This window comes from Apus apus, chromosome 1 (genome assembly GCF_020740795.1).
Source record: "Apus apus isolate bApuApu2 chromosome 1, bApuApu2.pri.cur, whole genome shotgun sequence".
Lineage (NCBI taxonomy): Eukaryota > Metazoa > Chordata > Aves > Apodiformes > Apodidae > Apus > Apus apus.
This window is the reverse complement of record NC_067282.1, coordinates 193,019,984-193,042,816: the sequence shown is the minus strand read 5'-3', so window position 1 is coordinate 193,042,816 and position 22,833 is coordinate 193,019,984. Positions and strand designations below refer to the sequence as shown.

Sequence of the window (22,833 nt, the reverse complement as noted above, 5' to 3'; positions counted from 1 at the left end):
CCTCTACAAAATTTAGTTGCAAAATGTAACTAAACTTCACTAAAGAATGTTTTAAGAAGTTAGGAAATAGGGAAAAAAATACTAAGGTTAAGAAATCTGCTTAGAATTACTTGGCATTTTTTAATCCTTTTTTCCTTCTTTGAAGCGAAATTAAATCTTCTCAGTAAATTCACACAGTATAAAAAGAAAAGCTACATGACATTTCATTTTGCATTTTGTGGACTAAAACTGACAGGGAAAGACCCCGATAGTGTTGGGATTGTCTGTGACACCCCAACGAGACAAAGATTCGAGGCTCAGCAAGAGTTGGAAATCACTGCCCTGACTTCTTGCTGTTTAATTGAGGTCCATGTAAAAGCTTCACCTGTGGTTTTGTCTTCCATGAAGAGGTCAAAGGCGATCCTGCCGGTGGGCCCTGCGTCGGCCGGGGAGCGCTCGTGCTGGGGCAGGGGAGCACTGCTGAAGGTGTCAAGCATCACTGTCCTCTGGTCAGCTGAGCCAGAGATCAACACGTTGTCAATAGCCCAGTCGTTCTGGTCCAGCCCATCGTGTTTAGGCTGCCACCAGCGGAAGCGTGTCCCAATGGTTTTGGCATCATAGGGAAGAAGGATGTTCACAAAGCTGAAATACAAAGGGGAAAAATCATTGTAGGAAAGCCACAGGAGGAGGACACTTCTCAACGCTCTTTTGACCAGGTCCACTCCTGATGTTTCCTGGAGTACATGGATGTTGGGAAAGCAGGAGAAGGAGAGGTGATCTGGCTTATTTTCCCATGCAGGAGATTGCCGAAACAAAAACCTTCCTGATCACTCCCAATATTATCCCTGGGACAGGAGGTCAGAGTGAGGTGGGAAGTGCCAGCAGCCAGACTGTGGAATGATTTGAGCAACCTCCTGAGTTCCAACTGTGCTTATAGGACCAAATGCAATGGTCTAGACTAGTAAGGTATGACCAGAATGACCTAATTAAGGGAAATATTAAGAAAGACAATGTTGATGAAAAATTAAAACTTTTCAACCTGGAGCCATTCAGCGATGTTCCAGCACACTTTTCTTATTTCCATTACAGTAGATGACTTAAGACTCTTCTTCAATTAAAGTGTTAGTGATTTCTTGGTGTATTAAAATGAAACAACAAATAATGGGTCCATCAATAATGGGTACCATTTTCTGTAAGTCCTAAATTAATCAGTGAGGAAAAGGTCCACCCATATCTATTAATGGTTTGAGTCTCACAAATGACTGAAAATAGAGCTTGAGTGTATCCATTCTTTTGATGGATCTGCAGAATTTTAGTTTCTCCTCAGCACAGTATTTTCTATCATGTTCAAGCAATGATTTTCTGCTCTTGTCAGTAAGCAACTAGATTGCAAATGAAATTTTCTTCAAGAACAGGGTGGACATAATTTACAAATCTACCACACTACTACAGATTCCTTACTGCCCTTGTATTTCTCCTCTAGGAACTGCACAAATGCTTATGCCCAATCACATGCAAAGCAGTCCATACATGCTTGCAGGACTGGACAGGCTGAAGTCTTAAAGATCTGACATTCAAACCACAGCAGTAATATCTGACAGGTTCTTATGAAATGTTCAAGGCCACCTGACTTCAGAACAGGAAATTATGTAGGGAGAAGGTATCTACAAACCCAGGTTTGCTGAACTGATCATAGAAAATTTCCATTAAGAGGCTCCAGGTGATTCCACCATTCACAGAATACTCCAGCAGCACTCCTTGGTTGCGGTTGTTAGGGGTTATCAGACACCCATACATGAAATAAAACTGGATGAATTCTGCACTGGTCAGGTTCAAGTCCACGGTAACTAACATTCGGCTGCAGCCCTTAAAAGCAATGGAAAAATATGTTGGCTGGTGTTGGACTGATGAACATAAAGTGTCAGACTGTGCAGTCACTAATAATATAACTTCATGTTGTAAAACCTTCCAAATTGTACAAAATTATACTAACTATAACAAAGGTAAAGGTATAACCAAACAATAAATTAGCTGCCCTGAGGATGGATTTTCAGTTTTGTTCCATCCTAAAACATCCTGTTGTGTATTCACACACGTTGCTACCTGCTCCTATGGCTTTATAACGTTCAAGACTTGTATTCACCTTTCTTCTGAATACGTGTTACAAAAATCCATGCCTCCAGTATAAAACACAAGGATTCCCAAGCAGAATTAGTGAATTACTGATGATGTGCTAATGGCTCAATTTATGCAAACCATCAAATGGCACAGCAGTTTTCTCATAATCCCTTATATATTTAGCATTGCTTCGTTGGTGGTGCCTACTAAATCCTACTGGCAGGAAGTGGAAATGTAATGCTTTGGTTAGTTTATTTTAGAAAACTGGCATCAGTCTGAACTTGGCTTAAAATTTGCATGGAAGAGACCTACAAGCCTAAGTTTGACTTGTTTCTAATCATAGAATCATAGAATCATAGAATCATAGGGGTTGGAAGGGACCTCGAAAGATCATCTAAAATACTTTTTGGTAATTTTTATGGTCCTGAGGTTATCTGTAAGCAAACTAATTCAGCAGTAGTCTGGGTTATGTACTTACATATGTAGCTAAAACACAGGACATTTTACTCTGAAAAAACCAATATTAAATATTTGAAGGACAAGGCTACAGATGGATGTATTTTCAGGGACCAAGTGAAAGTTACACACATGCATATACCTACTTATTAATTTACCTTTGTGGTCTGATTAGAAGCTGCACCAAACTCTGGTCTCTGGAAGTTATTATTATGAGGAAGCTATTATGAGTGAGTGGAAATTAATGTCTAAATTTTTGAGCTGTGCTTTGGTCTATCAGCTCCACCTCCAAAGGCACCTCAAGAGCTGCCTTTCAGGAAGCACACACACTATATCTGGCCGTTCCTAGTCTGTAGGACCTGTCAGCTAGACAAAGGCATATACATTTTTAACATATATTTATTTTATATGTCATACTGATATTTTTAACATGCTGCTATTTATTTAACGTCTGAAAGCAATCTCATGGATACTGTCCAAGGGAGTGAGCTGTCCCCTGTGCTGAACACACACCCCACTGAAGTGAAGAGCCATCCCAGAGGCCACTGCCCCGCAGACCGTGCTCAGTTTGCCCCCGTTCACCGTCAGCCAGTTCTGGTTCGATGGCGAGCGGTTGAAGTTATCTTTCAGTTGGGTTGGAAGGGGGGTCTCTGGCTCGTCACAGTACAGTCCACCCCAGTGCTCATCACAGCTGTGGAGGAAAACAAATGCAAAATTCAGCTGGCAAAGGCTCTGCATGGAGTTTAATCAGTGCCATGTTATTCCACGTTAAGATGCCATCTTATTCTGCATGGAGGCTGCCTGCATTGTTTATTAGCACACAACTGGTATATGGGGGTTTCAAACATCTGCTACATTTTCTACTTGTTAATAGGAAACAAAAATACTTTAGGAGGGCTAGTATTATGTATCATTTAAGCTGCTAACACAGAGGACATTCCAGCACAGGTTCAAAGATATTATACTTAGATAGATAACCCTAAGGGAATATGCCAAGCCTAAGAGTGTTCTACCAGTTAAATTTAAAGTAAATTTCTGTAAAATTTCAGTGGATGGGTACTTCCCAGTTGTTCTTTTATACACTCCTCATTTTATTTCCCCCCCTCTGAAAAATCTTATTATGTGTCAAGGGTTGGGTAACAGGATGGAAATGTGTTCTGCTACTTTGCAGACTTCACCAGGGAGATCATGCCTTGGTACTTCACTGCTGTCAAGATAGAGGACAAGACAATATGTCTATTCTGCAGTGGAATATATTTCTAACAAACACATTCACGGTATGATTATACAACCATTTTCCCATTTCTGTTGCCATTTGTGGCTGGAAAAAAGCAATGCATCCATCTGGAAGGTATTTATCTTTTGCCAGAGAGACAGACCTGGGGAGATCTGTTTGTTGTTTGTAGCTGTGCAGGGCTCAAAGTGGGCTGTTACACAGACAATTTGAGGATCAAGCCAGTCTGCTTCCACCACCAAACCCTACCATGGAGAAGAGGCATCAGGCTATCAAGCCAACACCAGTTCCAGGGCAAAATCTGGCCTTGTGAAGAACTGGCATGTATCATTCTGCCTGGAGGATGCAGCCCAGGTCCTCTGCATCCAGTGCCAGGATGAAGGTGTGGGGGCGTGGCATGAAACTCCTTGGGAAATGAAGAATGACATCTGGGAAGCTCCAGGAAAGTACATCCCTAGAGGGATGTACAAATTCAAGGGGTCCCTTCTTCCTATCTGGTGGGATAGGAGCTGAGCTGCAGCACAGGCAACAGCAGAGGTGGTGCATTGCCACTGAGGAAAGGACTGGCAGCATCGCCCAGGATGTGTGAAAAGGCAGAGGCCTGGCAGAGCCAACCCCTGCACTTACCCTTCCTCTTGGCACTTCCATTCCAAGCGGACCCAGTGCCCTGCTCAGTTTTAACAGCAAACTCCACCGTCCTTTCAAAAATTGTATCAAAGCCTTTCCTGAAAGTTCATTGAAATGACAGAAGAGGAGAGGAAAGGGCAGGGAAGAAGCTGCACTTACACACAGTTATCTCGGGCGCACTTCCCGTGGCCGCTGCACATGTCTATGCAGCCGTCCCCAATGTAGACGTTGTCGATGGCCCACGTTTGCTGCTTATCGAAAGGAGCAGGCTGGTGCCAGCGGAAACGGGTCGCTTGAGACCTTTGGGAGAGAAAGATAAACTGAAAGGTAATGCTTCTAGCCAAACTAATCCTTATTTTGACAGAAAGGAAAATGTCTCGAGGCTAGACTGCTCCTGGAAGATTGCCTGATATCAACACAACCCAGGGCTGATTCCTGACAACAACAAGATCCCTGAAAAGCCAATAACAAGGTGCCCACTCTTGGAATCATATGGTCAGAAAAGAGATTTAGGATCATCAAGTCCAAAAGTCCCATTTTGAGAGCAGGACAAAGCATGGGTGCCTGGTAGCACGCTGAGAGTGCAGGAGGTGGGAAAAGGGATTGCTGGTGAGAGCAAAGCAAGTGGGCTATGGTTGGTGCAGTAGAGAAGAGGGTAGGAAGAAGGTGGTATGCCCAAAGGAAGCTCAGACCAATCATAGCCACATCCTAGCACAACTCCAAACTTGAGAGATAGCTAGAAGCTGCATGAAGCCAGAATCACCCAAATCCACCATGTTTCACCCTGAGCTTGAGCTTTGTGGCTTCAGTCCAAGTCAACGAACTAACTTGACTTTTTCCTCTATGAATTCTCGCAGCTGTACCGACGTAGCACAGCTCTAGAGAGCAGGCTCCTAGGAGAGGTGCTGCCATTTATAAATCTATAGGGGACAGCAAGAAAGCCCTTGTAGGGCTTGTGGGGTCACCCTGCTTTTGCAGTTTCCTTCCTCCCCTCCATCCAGGACTTGGCTGGAAATGTTAAGAAATTATCAATGGTGAGATCCTGTTTCTTTTCAGTAAATAATTTAGCTCCCTATTAAACACCTTACTTGGATGTATGTGAATTAAGTGTCTCAGCTCCAAAGACAGATAATGAAAACCTAGCAAAACCAGTCAGGGGATACCAAATAGCTACTCAGCTCATGCAGCAGTAGATCTCTAATATTGGAATAGCTGTGAGTAGCTGAATTTCTGTAACTTCTCAAGAAAACAGTTTGAAATGCAAGCTAGTAAACGCTTTGCTGTACAGCACTAGATGGCAGCATTGAACTTTGTTTTCTTTTGAAGCTCAAATAAATCACAATTATTGTAAACCCCAAAACAAAAAAGCCAGCAAAATTGCCAAAATTTATTCAGTGTAAAACCAGACCTTTTATGGTAAGGTCAATGATACCCTATGAATTACTTCTTTATAAATATGTCACAGGAGGTGAATGTATAACAAGTTTATCCAAAGACAAATCTATAGCCGTGCTGTATCTGCTCACCAAATAGCTTTTTTAAAAGAAATGCATAAATTGTGAGGAAGTCCTTTAGGAATAAAGACAAGCACCTATAGCTTACACGGCCTGCTGAAGGTTAGAAGCTGCAGTAGCAAATTATGGAGCTGATGGTCCTGGGAGAAGCTGTGTGTTTGCATTTACATTTCAAAATCAGCTCTCAGGTAAAACTAAGTGTTCATTGCCTTCTACAGGCCAGCAGTTACAAAGCACTCTGAGGTACATGAGCCCTTAAAGGCCATGTAAGCACAGGTGCTGTGCAGCAGGCCAAGCCTGGATGTCCCTAAGACATACAGGCACAAACAACCGGGGACTCACACTTGCTAACAGCCAGCTGGAAATAATAAAGCAGCATAGAAATTGTATTGCATCTAGCCTACAAGGTCTATTACCTGCACTATTCCTTATTCTAAAATTTAACATCTCCCTTGTTTGTGAGCTGAGCTAGTAGTATCCTCTCTCATGCAATCCTTGTTTTAGTATCTTTGGGAAATGGTGTTACTTGAGTCAACAAATACAGTTATTGAATTGGACAGAAGAGCAAATTTTGCCTCAGTAAGGCGTCAGACTTCTTTTGACATATAACATTCAAAAAACTTTTCAGTCTTAAAATCACAGTTATTTATAACTAGGATTATAACCTGAGCTTATAACAGAATAATAAAATCATTTTGGTTGGAAAAGACCTTTAAGATTATCAAGTCTAACTGTTATCCTAGCATTGCCAAGTCCACCAATAAGCCATGTCCCTAAGCACCACATCTGCATGTCTTTTAAATATCTCTAGGGATGGCGACTCATCCACTTCCCTGGGCAGCCTGTTCCAGTGCTTGACAACCCCTTCGATTAATATATTTTTGCTAATACCCTAATACCTAAATCTCCTCTGACACAACTTGAGGCCATTTCCTCTTTTTCTGTTGCTTGTTACTTGGGAGAAGAGACCAGCCCCCACCTCACTACAACCTCCTTTCAGGTAGTTGTATAGTGTGCAATAAAGTCTCCTCTAGGCCTCCTTTTTCTCCAGACTAAACAATCCCAGTCCGCCAAGCCACTCCTCATAAGACTTGTGCTCTAGACCCTTCACCAAATTTGTTGCCCTTCTTTGGACACACTCTAGCACCTCCATAGAATCACAGAATGTCTTGGGTTGGAAGGGACCTCTAAAGGTCATATAGTCCAACCCCCCTAAAATAAGCAGGGACATCTCACATTAGAACAGATTGCTCAGAGCCCCATCAAGCCTGACCTTGAATGTCTCCAGGGATGGGGCCTCCACCACCTCTCTAGGCAACCTGTTCCAGTGATCCACAACTTCATATTAAAGAACTTTTTCCTAATGTCCAACCTAAATCTACCCTTTTCTAGCTTAAAACCATTACCCCTTGTCCTATTTTTACCTGCCCTCACGAATAGGTCTTCCCCAGCCTTCTTACAGGCCCCTTTCAGGCATTGGAAGGTCACTATAAGATTCCCCCTGAAGTCTTCTCTTCTTCAGACTGAACAGCCCCAACTCCCTCAGCCTGTCTTCATAAGAGAGGTGCTCCAGCCCTTGGATCATTTTCGTTGCCCTCCTCTGGACATGCTCCAACAGATCCATATTCATCTTGTGTTGGGGACCCCAGAGCTGGATACAGTACTCCAGGTGAAGTCTGACCAGGGCAGAATCACCTCTCTTGATCTGCTGTCTTTCTTGTAGTCTTCTTGATGTCTTTCTTGTGGTGAGGGGCCCAAAACTGAGCACAGAATTCAAGGTGTGGCGTCACTAGTACCAAGTACAGGGGGACAATCACTGCCCTAGTCCTGCTGGCCACAGTATTGCTGGTAAAAGCCAGGATGCAGTTGGCCCTCTTTGCCATCTCGGGTGGTAGGTTCCTTTCAGGTCCGAATTCAACTGTTGTGGAACATCAGCCTCAGTTCTGATTTATCCTATTCAGCCTCAGAAAGCCCCTCCTGAGCACAAATTTATAGACTTCATAAAAGAACTGTTGGCTAATGGATTTTGCAGACAATATGCAGTGAAGCAGTACAAGACAGTAAGCAGAGGAGATCAATGCTGGGAACAAGTCCTAAAAAAGCACTATTACTTGATGTGAAGAACTGCAGTGAAGGTAAGGAAGAGTCTCCCCAGAGAGGTTGTGGAGTCTCGTTCTCTGGAGACTTTCAAGACCTGTCTGTATGTCTTTCTGAGTGATCTGCCCTAGTCGTCTGTGGTTTTTTGGTCCTGCTCCAGCAGGGGACTTGGACTCGATGATCTTTGGAGCTCCTTCCAACCCCTAATATTCTGTGATTCTAGATGCTCAAAATTATTTGTAATAGAACTTGGACTTTTCCATTATTAGTTTCAAAACATGTGGCAACTGAATAGGCTCTCTCAATACAATTGCTATAAAATGCAAGTCCTTCTTTCCAAACTCATATGTGCATTAGTTGGCATCTTTCATAACAACCTTCTCAAACAGGCATCAGTTCTGCCTGTGCTGTGGTACTTCTGTGCCTGCAGTTAGCTCAGCCTGTGCCCATGTGAGGAAATTGGGCAAAGCTGCAAAGCTATAAAGTTGTGCTGAGAGCCTGATGTCCATGCTACCTGTGTGAGCAGGGCTTCACTTTGGGCTAGCTCTACACCAGATTTATCAGGTATGACTGCATAAGGGACTGTCACAGCTATCACTGCAAAACAGCAAATCAAGAAGGACATAAACTAGAAGGCTGAACTACCCAGATGTCCCTAAGTGGATCGTTTTGACAAACAAAACAAAAATCCAGAAGTTTTAGAGGCACTGTAGGAAACCATAAGGCAAGAGTCCCAATAGCCCTGTCAGTCCCTAGCAGCTCCTTCAGTTGCAAACTCCCAACAAATTTGACAATTTTTATTCTCTCAAAGACAAGAGAATGAGCAAAAAGGAAGAGGAGGTGAAAATGGGGCATATGAAAAAAACTTGAGAAGATCAAAGCTGAGAGACATGAAGGGTACAAGGAATGAACAGAAAACCAAGGAACCTGAAATGTGCTACTTTCAAAGCACCAGCTCATTGCTAACACCAGCAAGCACAGGGTGCAGGTAGGGATTCAGCCAGTCCAATCAGCCACCAAATCAACCAGTATTTAGTGAGGATGATGATAACATGAGATTCTTTTAAAAGTTGCCCCTGTCCTTCCCCAGGACAAGATGGACAAGTATTCCCTGTCTTTAAATAATTAAGAAAAGTAAATGCACACAGTAGTTTTGCATTTTTTATGCAAAGTAGGATGGGGTTTAATTTGCTTATTTGTTGCTATTTAAATGAAGCAAGCAAAAAAAATATTTTAAGGCTATAATGTATTATGCCTCAGTAGAAAGTTATGCATTTAGATTTATTCTGCAGAAAACCAGGAGGAGATACCTAGTGTAAGGAGGCAGAGGCAAAGTAATCCTGGTCCACTTGTTGAAAGTGTCTGAAATGAGAATCCTCTGGAGATGGTACTTGTTGCATTCCACGTTAGTGGGAAGACAGTCTCTCAAAATTGGGTGCCAGGTCAGCCCAAGGTCCACTGAGTATTCCAGTTCAATAGCTAAAGGTGGAAAGATGTTTAGTTAATTAATTTAGAGACTTACATCCATAGGCCTGCAAAAAACTGGAAACCCCAGGGGATGCCAATCACAAGTCTACACTGACAAAATAACCATGCAAAACTTATCAAACCCTGTGTCAGAAGCATAAAGCTACCCCTTCAGTGGCAGTGCTGGAGGATACATTACATGTTGCTGAGCAGTACAACTCAGGAGAAGGCTGCAGTTCACCTCTGTACCCACCACCTGACTCAAGGAACCATGGGTGCAAGGACAAAGTCATCCATCAAGTTGTCAGGATTAAGTCAAGTCAATTTCTGTAGCTGCAGCATGCAAGAAAGTGATGTGACAGCATCATGACCAGCAACTTTTTTTGTTTTTCAGGCTGAAGGATGAGCTTCAGCTGGGTGTAATCATTGTGCAAGGCAGAGGAACACTCAAATTCAAAATTTTGGCTCTATCACAAGATTGCTTAAGCACTCTACCACCCGCCTTCAGACCAGCTCATTTCATTATCCAGCATAAACAAACATTGAGTTTGCTAGTCATTGAGCTTGTTTTCATTCAAACGCAGTCTAGCCACATTAACTAATGTACTCATCTCTCAGCAAAAATCAGCAATTTCATTGTTTTGATGTTTATGGCTTATAAACTTCCATTATGAAAAATGAAGGTTAGTCAAGATCACTAAATACTTCAAGTTAAACTTTTATGCAGCCATTAAAAAGTGGATAATAATAGGCACAGAACTTTAACTTAAAGTAAATGTTCCAGCTGCCAGGCATTCTGGCTGTGTAAAACATGGACCGTGGTTGCAGTGATGGGGTGATAAATCTGCAATCTTTTTTGATTAGTACAGACCCATCTCTTCTATCCTCATGCAAAGAGAATTATCCTTAATCACCCAATCAGTCCTACTTGATGTCTAAGCACTGAACATGGTGCTGCAGAAATCCAAGGACAAGTAAACAAGGTTAAGTGAGTTTTTAGTGTTAAATCTCCATCACCAAATGAAATGCTTTGCTCATCATGACTGGAAGCATGATTAGGCAGTGTCCTGCTTAATTTAATACTAAGTTAAGATAATAGTAGGTCTAGTAGGGAAAGACACAAAAAAGAAGGAACTGTTTCTTTGCCAGTATATAGCTAAGCTGCCAAAACACTTTTAAACTTAGCAGAGTAGACCTTAGGATGCCACAGTCTTTTTAACAACAACAAAAAAAATAAATTGTTAGGCAGCTGATTAAAATATCTCAGTTAATTCCATTGGCTTCAGAATAGTAAAATAAGAGAAGCTACTTCTGAGACTTCATGTAAAACATTTTTCCATTTTTATGCAGAATTCTAGAGGAATAGCCAGCAACCCAGGGAACTAGCACATACTACATGCTGCAACATGTATTCTTCTCCTCATAAAAAAAAAAAAAATTCCATACTTCAAAACCCTACACTATAAAAGAATGTAATTTAACATGTACAAACAAGTATTCAAAATCTGGGCAGATCTGTTTCTTGTGGATCTTAAAATTCACATAATTAACCAAATTTTGATTTCCATGTGATATGTACTGAGTGCAGAACATGCTTTTATTTCTATGTATATACACATAGAAAAAAACACTTTGCACTGAAAGTACATCATATGGAAAAAAGAAGCTTGATAATTAAAAATTGCATATACACACATATATGTGCATATATCTATGCACACATTCATGCAGGCATGCACACAAACATATATGTACATGTTGTTGTTATTATTATTATTATATGTTATTCATATGGTCTATGATAATCTTCGCAGTTGAGGCTGACTTAGCTTGTGTCTGATGTGTGCTGATATAAACAATTCATTAGCTATGGAGATGCAAGTGAGAGATGAACTGAGATTTACTTCACCAGAAATGTAAAACCACAAATCAAGAAACATATACTAAAAACACCCAGCTGCTTATTATTAGAACCACAGCATCACCCCAGGCAGTGGATATCATATACCAGTAAGTTGATTTGAGTAAGAAAGACAGCTGTTAGACTTTTTCTTAACTGCAACTTAAGTGCTCGGAGGGAATAATATACTTAAGTTTATCTTAGGCTTCAGACACGTCAAATAAACAGATTTTAAAAAGCTGATATTACAGTTCCTAACAGAAAGATGCAGCTTTCTTTCGTTTCTCGTTATGATGAATAGTGGCACCAGAAAACAAGAAAATTTTGCTGTATAGGAAAGGATGGATGGGAATTTCTGAGAAGTTATTACCATAACAGGAGTCTGTGACAGAGCAGGATGCTGCAAAATCTATTTGCAAGAAAGAATCTTCATTGACAACAATGTCAGTGGTGACAACATAGCGTGTGCTGGCTTTCTCGATGAACACTAGAGCGTCCCCAGTAGAGCCACAGACTGGCATCTTTGTTCCACCAGGATGGAGCAGCCACTTTCTACTATCCAGCATGGTGAAATCATCTTCTAATACTGTATTGCCAGAGATGTTTCCTCCAATAAGAATCTGAAACATAAGGAAAGGAATTTTTACTGAATAGAAGAAAATGTCCAGAAGTCTTTACAAATATACACGTAACATGGCATCGTGGAGGAATTTACCTTCTATGCATATATATTCTGTTGGTCCAAAATGGACACATTTACTTTGTAAAGAGTTTAGGTTAGAAGGAAGGGGAAGCTGTTTTTCCTGTAAAAGGGTTCTAAAGAGATTGGCTCTGCTTTACAAATCTGAAGTTCAGGGAGGTTAACTCCATAAAGTAGAACTGCTCACAAAAATAAATGTTGGTAGGAGCAAAGTGATTACACTGTCATTTTTTCTACTGACTCCTCAGCTCTACTGTACTCTGTTGCCCTTCTTTCAGATTGCATATGATAATAGGACTGGGGAAATACTATGTTTTTCCATTGACTGTAAGAGATAAGCATTTTACTATTCAAGAGCAGACAAGGTAGAATTAATTTTCCATTGTTATTTTGAATTCAGTTTATATTTGTTCTGAACTAATATAACTACATTTGATGAAGATATAGGAGTGGAAGAATGACATTTTTTTCATTTTTAAAGGGAGGAAAGAGAAGGAAAATTTTGTAACCACAGAACTAAACGTTGTGTGGTCTCTGGATTTTTCCGATGGACCTGAACTAGCTGCTTTAAAAAACATTAATAAATATTTAAGAAATTGATCTTGGACAGCCTAATAACACTACTTGAGTACAATCATATTAGTGGATTTTCTTGAGACATATACTAAGTCACACAAAGCAATATAATAATCTTTATAGAAGTGAATCCCAAATGTGAAACAAAACTTTGTTTTCAGAATTAGAAGATAGATAAAGATTGAAATTTTCCTATAGTTTTTCCTGTTACATTCTACATATTTGGACAGATTTAAATGAAAGATTTTGAAGTCTGAACTCAGACTTGCCTGTTCCATGGTAAGACTTTCTGTAATGTAAACCTGTGGCTCTACCTATGTATAAAATACTTCTTGAGCTCCAAAATGGGTGTTCAGTATCCCGTGTGGAAACGGTACATCAAACCCACAAGATTAGCAAAAGGTAATTGTGCTCTATTATTTTGCTTCATTATCATAATTCTGGAATATCTTTATACAAAGCATTTTTCCTTGAGTGAGTGAAATGACATATACCAACAAAAGGGAAACACTGAGACTGAAACCAGTCTGAAATTGTATTAAAATACTAACCCGGAGGATTCCTTACCTGATCGATTACCCAGGGACTGTAGAAATGCCCATTCTCAGACGGTTGCCACCAGCGAAGCCGAGTGGAGCTGGAACGGGCCTTCAAGGGAATTTCCAGGGCAACATATCGACCCACATTGCTGGAGTTACTGAAGAGGAACTCCTGGAGAAGGCTCCAGGTGAGGCCCCCGTTGAGCGAATACTGGAGCAGCACAGGCTGGCTCCTGGGGTCTGGCACCCCCTTGCCACATCCCAGTCTCATGAAGAACTGCACAAATCTAACAGGGGGAGAAATCACTGGAAAGCTTTCTTCTCTGCAACATCCTAAATAACCAACTAGAGGGACTTGGTGTTTGCCTATTCACTAGCCCCATGATTTCTTGCTGTAAGTCAGCTTTTAGGAGATCTTATGATTTCCTTTTCAAAGCTTCAAGAACAGAAGTAGACAGACAGGCGGGATGGCAAAAATTCATTTTGCCTGTGTGGTTGTTTGCCAGGCAGAAGAGGCTGAACAAAGCTGGTCATTTATGTTTTGAGCTGTTTTTGGTGTAGCAGATGGTGTTGCAAATATCAGAAACATAATCCTGGGTGAAATTTTTATCCCTGTAGCCTGTGAGTACAGATTTTAGTGGCAGAAAAGCAATGGTCCTGTAAGTAGATTGTAATTGGCTAGGAATTTGCTGAAACGCTTAAATTCAAAATAAGCATCCCAATTTTCCATTGGCATGAACTAGAGAAAATCTGGAGAGGAGAACAAAGCACGTTTCACTTTCAGGGATCATTTTGTCCATTTAGTCAGCCTGGGAAATTTTTCTAAATCACATCGCTTAAATGTGCCTGCTTCCCTGAAGCCAGCCCCAGGCACCCAGGGACACCAGTGCTTTTATCCCCTATTTAATTGCCTTCTGCAAAGCAGCACAATAGGCTTGTATCAAACAGCAGAATTCTTCCCCTTAGCTGATGCTCGTAAATAGCTCTTCTAGGCACTTGGAGTGGAGGGAACCACTGCTGTAACTTTATTTACCTATCAGCCTCACAGGGATATTACAAGTATTAATTCATGTTTGCACAGCTTTTTGCACAGCTTTAGAGTGTCATATCTGTTCAAATTGTTACTACGTTAGTGCTGACTAGCTCATGGTGAAACAAAACAGTGCAAAAGAAGTTCTGCATCAAAAGTCTTGTTCTGGTTTGATCTGCAGGTAGATCTGCTGGGAGTGGAGGCTGCAGAGGTTCTGGGCAGACAAAGCTTCAATAAAGCACCAGACCAGCAAGTCAATTAATTCTATTCCTTGCTGCGACTTGCAGTTTCTCTTGCTACTATATATAACTTCTTTTGCTATAGATTATATCCAACTCCATGTCTCAGACATAACATATTGCTTGTGCTGTAAAGGAGCACTGGGGACCCTCATGGATCAACATACCAGCTATAATGGATTGGATTCACTGCTGGCAAGTCTTTGTGCCTTCTCAGATTGACTCAAACATTCGCCACATAATTCAAAGGAAATAAGCCCAGGTGACCTTGTCTCTGTGGAATCTACTCCCTGTGGATTTCTATTCTTTCATCTGAATTTTTACTAATACAGTAACTCAAATGCAGGTAACACAATGTCTAGCAGATGAAAAAAGGTTAAGTAATTTTCAATATCTCTTCATCCCACAGGTACTTTGCAAAGGCTCTGCCTATTTTGAAATGGAAAAGCAGTTTTCTTGTAGATCTAGCAACACTAAAACATATGGATATTCTTCTAGCAATTCAGAATTGAAAGGATTTGGTCAGTTGTGATACCTAAAATATTCTGTCCTTACTGATTTGTCATGTTGTGCAGCTTCAGCTACTAGTATCACCATGACGGCAAAATACTGTTCCCTGTGTTAAATTCTTTAATATACAGATGTCGTGGCAGTGGGTAGTGGACGGAAACATCTACTCGATTTCAATCCCCAAGTGTTGAGCCTGGCTTGCAGCACCAACAGACACCCCTGCTTGCCTGTGTCCCCCAGGGCATCTCCTCATAAGAAAAGGGGAGGTTTTAATGTGACTACTGAGTCTAGTACCGTTAACAATATCTACTAGAAAAGCTGGTACTCATCATTCCTGGCATAAACTGAAACCTTTCCCCAAGTCCTGTGCAGAACTCAGCATGTCTCTGTCACAGCTAGATCTGGTGTGCTTTGCAGGTGGCTGATAGAGTCAGCCTGGAAATTAAGAAAACCCCACTGCAATTACTTTAGGTTGCTAAAGAGCAGCCCCCAGCAGTGCTGCTGCAGTCTGCCTGGCTGTTCAGAAAAGAATATACAGTTATTTGTTGATAATCGTTAGTTTTCATAAGCATACACAAGAAATTAAATGTACTGCTTTGTTTTCTTTTTACTAAGACAGAAGTAATTTATCTCCACGTAACACCTTGAGGTCAATATATGCAAATCCAGCTACAGACTATCATGGAGATAAATGACAGTTCTTTGAACAGGAGCGATAAGGAAAACATGTCATTTAGCCTAATAGAGCAACTTACAAGATCTCTCATTTATTTTGTTGAACAATCTTTTTATTTTAGAACCATCCAGAAAATGAAATTAGTGGAGTATTGATATTTGTGTTTACCAATTGCTGAAAAGAGTTTGCTGTGAGTAATCTCACAAGTTCAGTACAAATTCTAATATTACACCTCACTCAGGGTTTACTAATTGCTTATCTAAAAATATAATGGTTAGAAATTAAGCATCTCTATTGACTACAAGGCTCTGCAATTAAACCATTATTTAAAGAGTCAATGCTAATGATGACAAGTCAAAAGAGATAAAGTGCCTAAAGTGTTTCCCCCAGAATATTAGAGAGGAGTAGGGTGTTTACAGGAGATCAGTCTTAAAAACGTCTCAAAGAAAATGCAATCTCTCCAAAGTAATAATATAAGGATATAAGCTAAGATACTGAATAAATTAGAAAACAATGCCTATTTGTTAGCATGCACACAATTAGGATGTGGTTTAATTTGTATTAGTGTAAATTTTTTTAATGTAGTTTGCTTAGCATGTCTCACTCATCAAATATCTCCTCTACAGGCTGCAATGACACAGCATAATCTCTAAATACATTAAAAATACTTGTTTTTCAGTCGCTATGCTCAGTACAGCTGGTAACAGCTTGATGAGAATCTCTCAGTGAGTTACTGGAAACAAATGTGCACAATAAGAAGAAAGTAAGGTTCAGAAATGAAAGAATTATGAGATGAAGAATGTAAGAGTTACACTCGCAGCAGATACTTCTATTTTAGCAGTGGTTCATAATACAATAACCTGTAACACAAGCAGAGCATGTGACATGCAATCAATTTATCTGACATTATGCATTTATAGAAATAAAAACTTGCATAAACTACTGAAGGTCTAACATCAGATCCTGGAGTTCAAGGAAGAAAGTAACATTTAAATGATTAATCCCATTAAAATTAAAGTTAAATTTAATTTAAAAGGTAACAGTGGTTAAAATTGAGCATTTGCTAGAGTGAGGACCACAGAATATATCATCTTGCCTTTACCACAGAAGTATCACTTATGTATTATTCTTCAGTATATTATTTCTTCGGTGAAATCTGGAAAGAACTTTGAAATTGTGTTACCTGGCTTGTGACAAATCTAGGTCTCGAGTCATCAGCATACGTAAGCCTTCCTCATTAAAGAAAAGGTTGTTTCCTCCAGACATGATACCACATTTTCTTGATGGCTTTCCACCACTCACAAGAAGGAATCTGTCTGACTCCAGCTGACCTGAATACACAGTAAATATTTATTTATGGTTTATTCTGAAGTGCTCCTACTGCAAAAGTACCATTTCTAGAGGAAAAGAGCTAAATTAAGCATCATAAGCAGAGTGAAGAAACATTGAATGTTTCCAATGCAATGTTTTCTAGAAAACAACCATGAATAAAACCAAAATTAACAAAATAAACCCAGAAGTATGAAATCTGGGATCTTAAGTCTCCAGTGAGTCCCAGGATTTTCCACTTTTCTTCATTTTTCTTAAGTCAACAAAAAAAAAATACCCAGGTGTATAAAGAAATGTTGTGTGGCATGTGTTAGCATGCATGCAAGGAGGGGCTGGCAAAATTGAAAATGAACAGCAGCACCTGTGAAGGGATGATTGTGGCTCACAGGTGTTGCTTTATTCCAAACTTGCTCCTCTTGCCATGCTTGCTAGGGTGTGGTTTTAGAGTGGTGTGTATGGATGCTACATGCACCCAGGCAAGCATGAGGCTTGGAGCTCCTCCCTAGCATCGCTGTCTTGGGGTCTGCTGTGCCTGCCAGGCAGCTGCCCTCACTGCTGACACACACGGTCTGCTCTGAAACCATGTTTGCTTTATTAAGGCCACTTAGATTTCCCTTGTAGTGACAAACAACACAACCTTAAAGCCTCTGTTGTTTACCTTGCATGTGCTCTGACTGTGCTAACATCAAATTACCATTAAACCACCATTTTCTGCTAAAATTATTTTCTACATATAGAGTTTAATGAAATTCTATTTCAGTGAAGATTTTGTATGCCAGCATTAACAACTTCAGAAAGAGTCAGACACTCCAAACCAGACAACTGAAAGCTATCAGACATTTACAGACTGTTTTTAAGAAAGACACCTAAACTACTTGGTTCATAGAAACACCCCCACAGCATAAATAAAATATAGAAGCATGCAAGGGTGAAGAAGACTTTGCTGTTTCATCTCTTCAACCCTAGGTTCTACTAAGATGGACTGGCAGAACTCAGACTCCCCCTTCAAAAAGAGATACCTTCAAAATCATCCTTAAGGAAGTCAGGGTTCTTGGTACTTATTTTGCAGGTTGGCCCAGAGTACCCAGGGTCACAGATGCACTTTGTCCCATTGATACAGCTTCCATGCCCGTTGCACATCTCCTCGCACTGTGGGCCGATGTACACGTTGTCAACAGCCCAAGTCACTGGCTGGGATCCAGCAGGGTAAAATCCTTGGTACCATCGGAATCTTGCCAGCCTGGAAAAGGTGTAAAGTGTACTTACTTTAAATAACAGTTCCATCTTCTTTGTATTTTGTATATATCCCAAAATATGCATATATAGTATTCTTTCTGTTGGAATTGACTTGATACATAGCTTAATTCTAGAAACTGACTGCTAGATCTAATTCCTTCAGTACCTCATGCCTCTTTATGCTCACATTCAACCCAACTACAAAAAGAAATAAAAATAACATTATCCCTTAGTTGTAATACCAAAAACTGAATGATGGACTTGAAAATAGGAACTGAAAGCTAACCACTGTTCTCTCTGTTGTTCATGGGGAAGATGAATGGCCATGGCCTGATGGACTTCCTTCCACTTTGGCATAATGTCTGGGCCAAAGTGGGTCATTTTCACCCTCTCCTGGAGAGTGAGATCCTACTTTAGGCTGCTGTCCTACCCCTAGGGAGACCACCTGTGGAACTGGGGTGGTAGGATCTCACCTTCTGTGACACAGAAAGAAAACATCCTCTCCCATGTCACCAGGTATTCAGCTTGCTTTCAGGTGGCTGAATCTTAAACAACACTGATACTGCAAGTTGTTAATTTAAACTATATTCTCCTTTGCGTGCTGTCCTGTCATTTTTAATTTGCTTCCTAAGTGCTGCTTGCATTAATTCTGCATGTAAAGAAGAACCAGCTGGGGAAGGAAGGAAAACAAACCGAACAGAAGAAAAACACTTGAGAGACAAATTTTGTTCCCCAATGAGAAAATGTTTTAAAGAAGGACTGAAACCAAGAAGAGTGAGAAAGGGAAAGCACTTAATGTTATTGCATGTTTAATGAGTCTTGTCAGAGATAGCTCAATGCAGCAGGTGAATCAATAGCATAGGTAGCTGAAAAGTTTTTTTTGCCTTGTTTTGCTAAAAAGGCATTTCTATGAGGGAATTCAGGTGCCAAGGGATAGCTGATGGGTGGGGACACTACCAACATTTTCAAGAAAGATACCCAATAACCAAAGTTCTGCTGGAAGTCAAGACATTGATTTTAATGCTCCCTGAGGGGAAGGACATGAGTGTGAGGTTGTGGGTGTTGTAAGTTCCTCTTCAGAGGAGCTCAATGGGCAGGATTCATTCCACCCCTGAGGCACATCAGCTCCTTCTCTCAGGCATGGGTGAAGGCATGACATGTCTCTGAAGCAGAGAGTGAAATAGTGGTCTTGCTGAAGTGGGTGGGGGATTCTTTATTGACTCAAGAGGCTCTGGGCTTTTGCTGAGAACATATCATAATTTCCAAAATAACATACATAGTGGAAATAACAAAAATTGTCTTCATCTTAATTCAAATATAATCACTTGATGCATTGGGGATGAAAAAGCTGGTGTTTTTTTTAGAATTACACAAGAAACCAGGTTTGGAGTTTTTTTCTTGTCATTCCAGTGGGTTCTGGTGGAGAAAATCCCCCTTCAGCTGTTTGGTCTAGCAATTTCATGGTACCAGATGCCCTGTGGAAGCTGCTCTGCACTGCTGGGTTTGGCTGGCTGTCAGCAATTGGCTTCTGGCCTGGCATGTTAAGGAAGGAACAGGAGGGAAGGTAGGCAGACAGGTAAGAAACACTCAGGAACAGAGGATTAAATAAAAATACCTGGAAGTTTTAAATGAAGCAGGAGTCTGCATAGTCAAGTCTTTCATTTGGAGGGATGTATTTGTAGTTGGGTAAAGGGTCAAATAATTATTTTGGGCAAAACCAGAAGGACAAATGAGCTGCTGCAAGAGATGGTTACCTACTCTATGCTGAAGTGTTAACTGTCATAAACCAGGAAATTCAAGTTTAAAATTTAAACTTTGTCCTAAACTATGAAACATTCAGGCTTTCCAAACTTTGTTCTCATCTCTTACACAGGTCTTTCTTATTTTCAAAGGCACATCTGGGGCCATTTTTTAGTGGAGGGCCAATTGCAAGCATAAGTTTCATAAATAGTCCCATAGTTGGATAGACTCATAAAGTCTCACAGTTGCATTAGCTCATTTTCATTCATACTTGTTACAGTTTAATCCTTAATGATGTGACCTTTTACATAAATTGAGCTGATGCTAGATGGCAGTTTTCCCTGAAAAAGTAAACTGTACTGTTTCTACTCTGAAAACTACATATTATTAAGTCTGCTAGCACACAGTATTTTTCTATGCTATGTCTGTTAGCATTCAAACTCGTTTGTACCACAAACCTCAAGTTCCTGAGTGACTGCAGCAGTTAATTTCTTAGAAGCAGAGAACTTTGCAATTAAAAGAGACCTCAACTGTTTAGATACATCCATTTCCTTACACTGAAGTAGAATCAAGTTTACACTAGCTCACATCTTAATGCATGTTTTTAATGCATGTCAAGTTTAATGCAAGAATATCCTTGATGAATTCAAATGGCTAAGGCACTGCAGTAAAGAGCATTGAAGGAACTTTAAAGATAGTCAGATTTGCATTCATTTTACTATGCAACATACTTCCATAAAAACGTAACCAATTAGATATATGGATAAATAGGAAATTTCCTGTGGTTATTCTATGTTAGCGTTAGGCACAATATATTTTTGGGAATCAACTGAACACTAATTGTCATTCAGGGCAAAAAACAGAGTAAAACTGCTCATCTGGTGTGCTCTTATGGACCACTCTCACACTTGGGGAACATTTTGGATGGAAAACAAAATATAAAACCAAACCAACAAGCAGCTGGGTGGGAACAGGAGCTAGACACTTACCCACAGAGGTGCAGTCTTCCAAAGTGAATGACCTCCCTTCTCCAGCCCTGGGTGGTGCCTGCGTAGTAAGTGCTACTTGGGTGATGTTCAGTGGAGCACAGGGAGCTGAGGTGGCTGCTGCTGCTGTAGCACAAGGGGAGCAGCAGGTGCCAGGTTGCCCCCAGATCTCGTGAGAACTCCAGCTTGACTGGGTCAGCAGAGGAGCTATCAGTGGTGCAGCCAATATTGATCTGGGGGCCAAAACATGAAAGGCAGAAGCTGACAAAGGGCAGGCTGTGGGACTGTTAATCATTCTTTGCCTTAGTCAGCCTCCCCCAATTGGTACAGTATTTGTTTAGTCCAGGAAAATGGTGATTTGAGAATTTTAACAACTGGGATGATGTACTCAGGACATGCACATGAACTTTTGCACAGTGCATGTGGTATGCCCATGGGCATACCACACTCTGGCTTACCATAAAATGGATGTAATATGAAATCCCTAACTACTTCAACTAAGAGAAAACCATGAACTTAATTAGACAAAGTTTCAAAGGAGAGATGCTAACATTGCTGGAGAAACGCATCAGGTCTTGCAGTCCTCTGGCAGGTTCTGGAGTAGTCACATCACCAAAAAACATGCATTTTTAAAAGCAGAAATATTAAAACAAAATGTGCAAACTTTTTGTTAAACTGCTGGGCTGTGCTATGGTCCTCTGTTATGTTACACCTCCAGAAAAATCAAAAAAAAGCTTATGCCACAGAGTGTGTTCTGTATCACTTCAATACATTCTTCAGCTTTCATGCTTACTATCCATTTGCTCACATATAGCAGCAAAGCCCTAGGAGACAGCATTAAAAGTGTCTAATAGCTGGATCGGATTTAGATTCAATGTCACACCAAAACATAGTTTGGCAGTGTCAAACTTTTCAGGCTGTTCTTACAAGAATCCTGATGTAAAGCTCAGTAGAAAAGGCAGAAAAGCTACATAAACAACAATTCTATAACTGAAAAAAAATATAAAATGATGTTTTGTACAGATTCTGAGATGCCTTAAGACATATTTTCTGCATGCATCCAGTGCAAATTACTCTGCTTTTCTTTCACATGGATATTAAGATGTTCTTTTAGTTTCAAATTGCTTATATAAAACAAGAATTAGTTACCTTACAGGATTACTCTGTCATATAAAATAAGATGTACAATATTTATCATGCAATAAATAAAAACCCATTTTCAATGAAATACAAAGCCTGTGCTAAAACTATAAAACATTTTGGGTTTTTTACATATGGTAGTGGAAAATATGTGTCTTTCTAACATGCTGCTCTGTAATGAAAATCTACCTCCTAAACCCAGTAATACTTAGAACTGTACACGAATGTTGAAAATGTATCTTACATTCAAATTACTTCATCACTCTTCAGTGCATATAAGTCCCATCAACTTACACTTGACTAGAAAGAAGGGTTGTCTACTCATCTGGAAGCTTAGAGAGGTGCTTGACCCAATATAGGTTTTGACTCTTGAGACAGAAACTTTACTGCATTATGCATAACTTTTTCATTTATACTAATGTCTTCAAAAACATGAGCTGCAAACAATGTTCTTACCACATATGGAAGTAAGCAAGTAGATTTTATGAAGTTAATGCTCTGAAGACTTACGAATATCTTACAATGACCGAAAATATTTTTGTTCTACAGGCTGTAATCTATATTTTAAAACAGAAAATGGTTTGCATTCAATAATTTATGAATTAGTAACATGGCAAACTGAAGTGTGCATGACTACACAGCTAAACCTAGTTTTCTTGGAAAACCCTCAGTATCATTTTAGTAATTTTTTATAAAGTGGTATCAGTTGTTGTTTAATGCTATAGCATGCTACATTTTTG

At 40.2% G+C, this 22,833-nt stretch overlaps 1 protein-coding gene across 1 annotated transcript in view; it reads right to left on the bottom strand.

Annotated features, from left to right (window-relative positions):
* RELN (reelin) overlaps nt 1-22,833 on the bottom strand; it is a 288,920-nt gene that overhangs the window by 23,243 nt on the left and 242,844 nt on the right. The window contains exons 41-50 of the mRNA XM_051610928.1: nt 20,957-21,186; nt 18,011-18,231; nt 16,846-16,993; nt 13,236-13,494; nt 11,763-12,012; nt 9,336-9,504; nt 4,574-4,714; nt 3,067-3,244; nt 1,652-1,845; nt 365-621 (exon numbers count right to left, since the gene is read on the bottom strand). Of these exons, the coding sequence (XP_051466888.1) occupies nt 365-621; nt 1,652-1,845; nt 3,067-3,244; nt 4,574-4,714; nt 9,336-9,504; nt 11,763-12,012; nt 13,236-13,494; nt 16,846-16,993; nt 18,011-18,231; nt 20,957-21,186 (2,047 nt within the window). The remainder of the gene's footprint in view (nt 1-364; nt 622-1,651; nt 1,846-3,066; nt 3,245-4,573; nt 4,715-9,335; nt 9,505-11,762; nt 12,013-13,235; nt 13,495-16,845; nt 16,994-18,010; nt 18,232-20,956; nt 21,187-22,833) is intronic.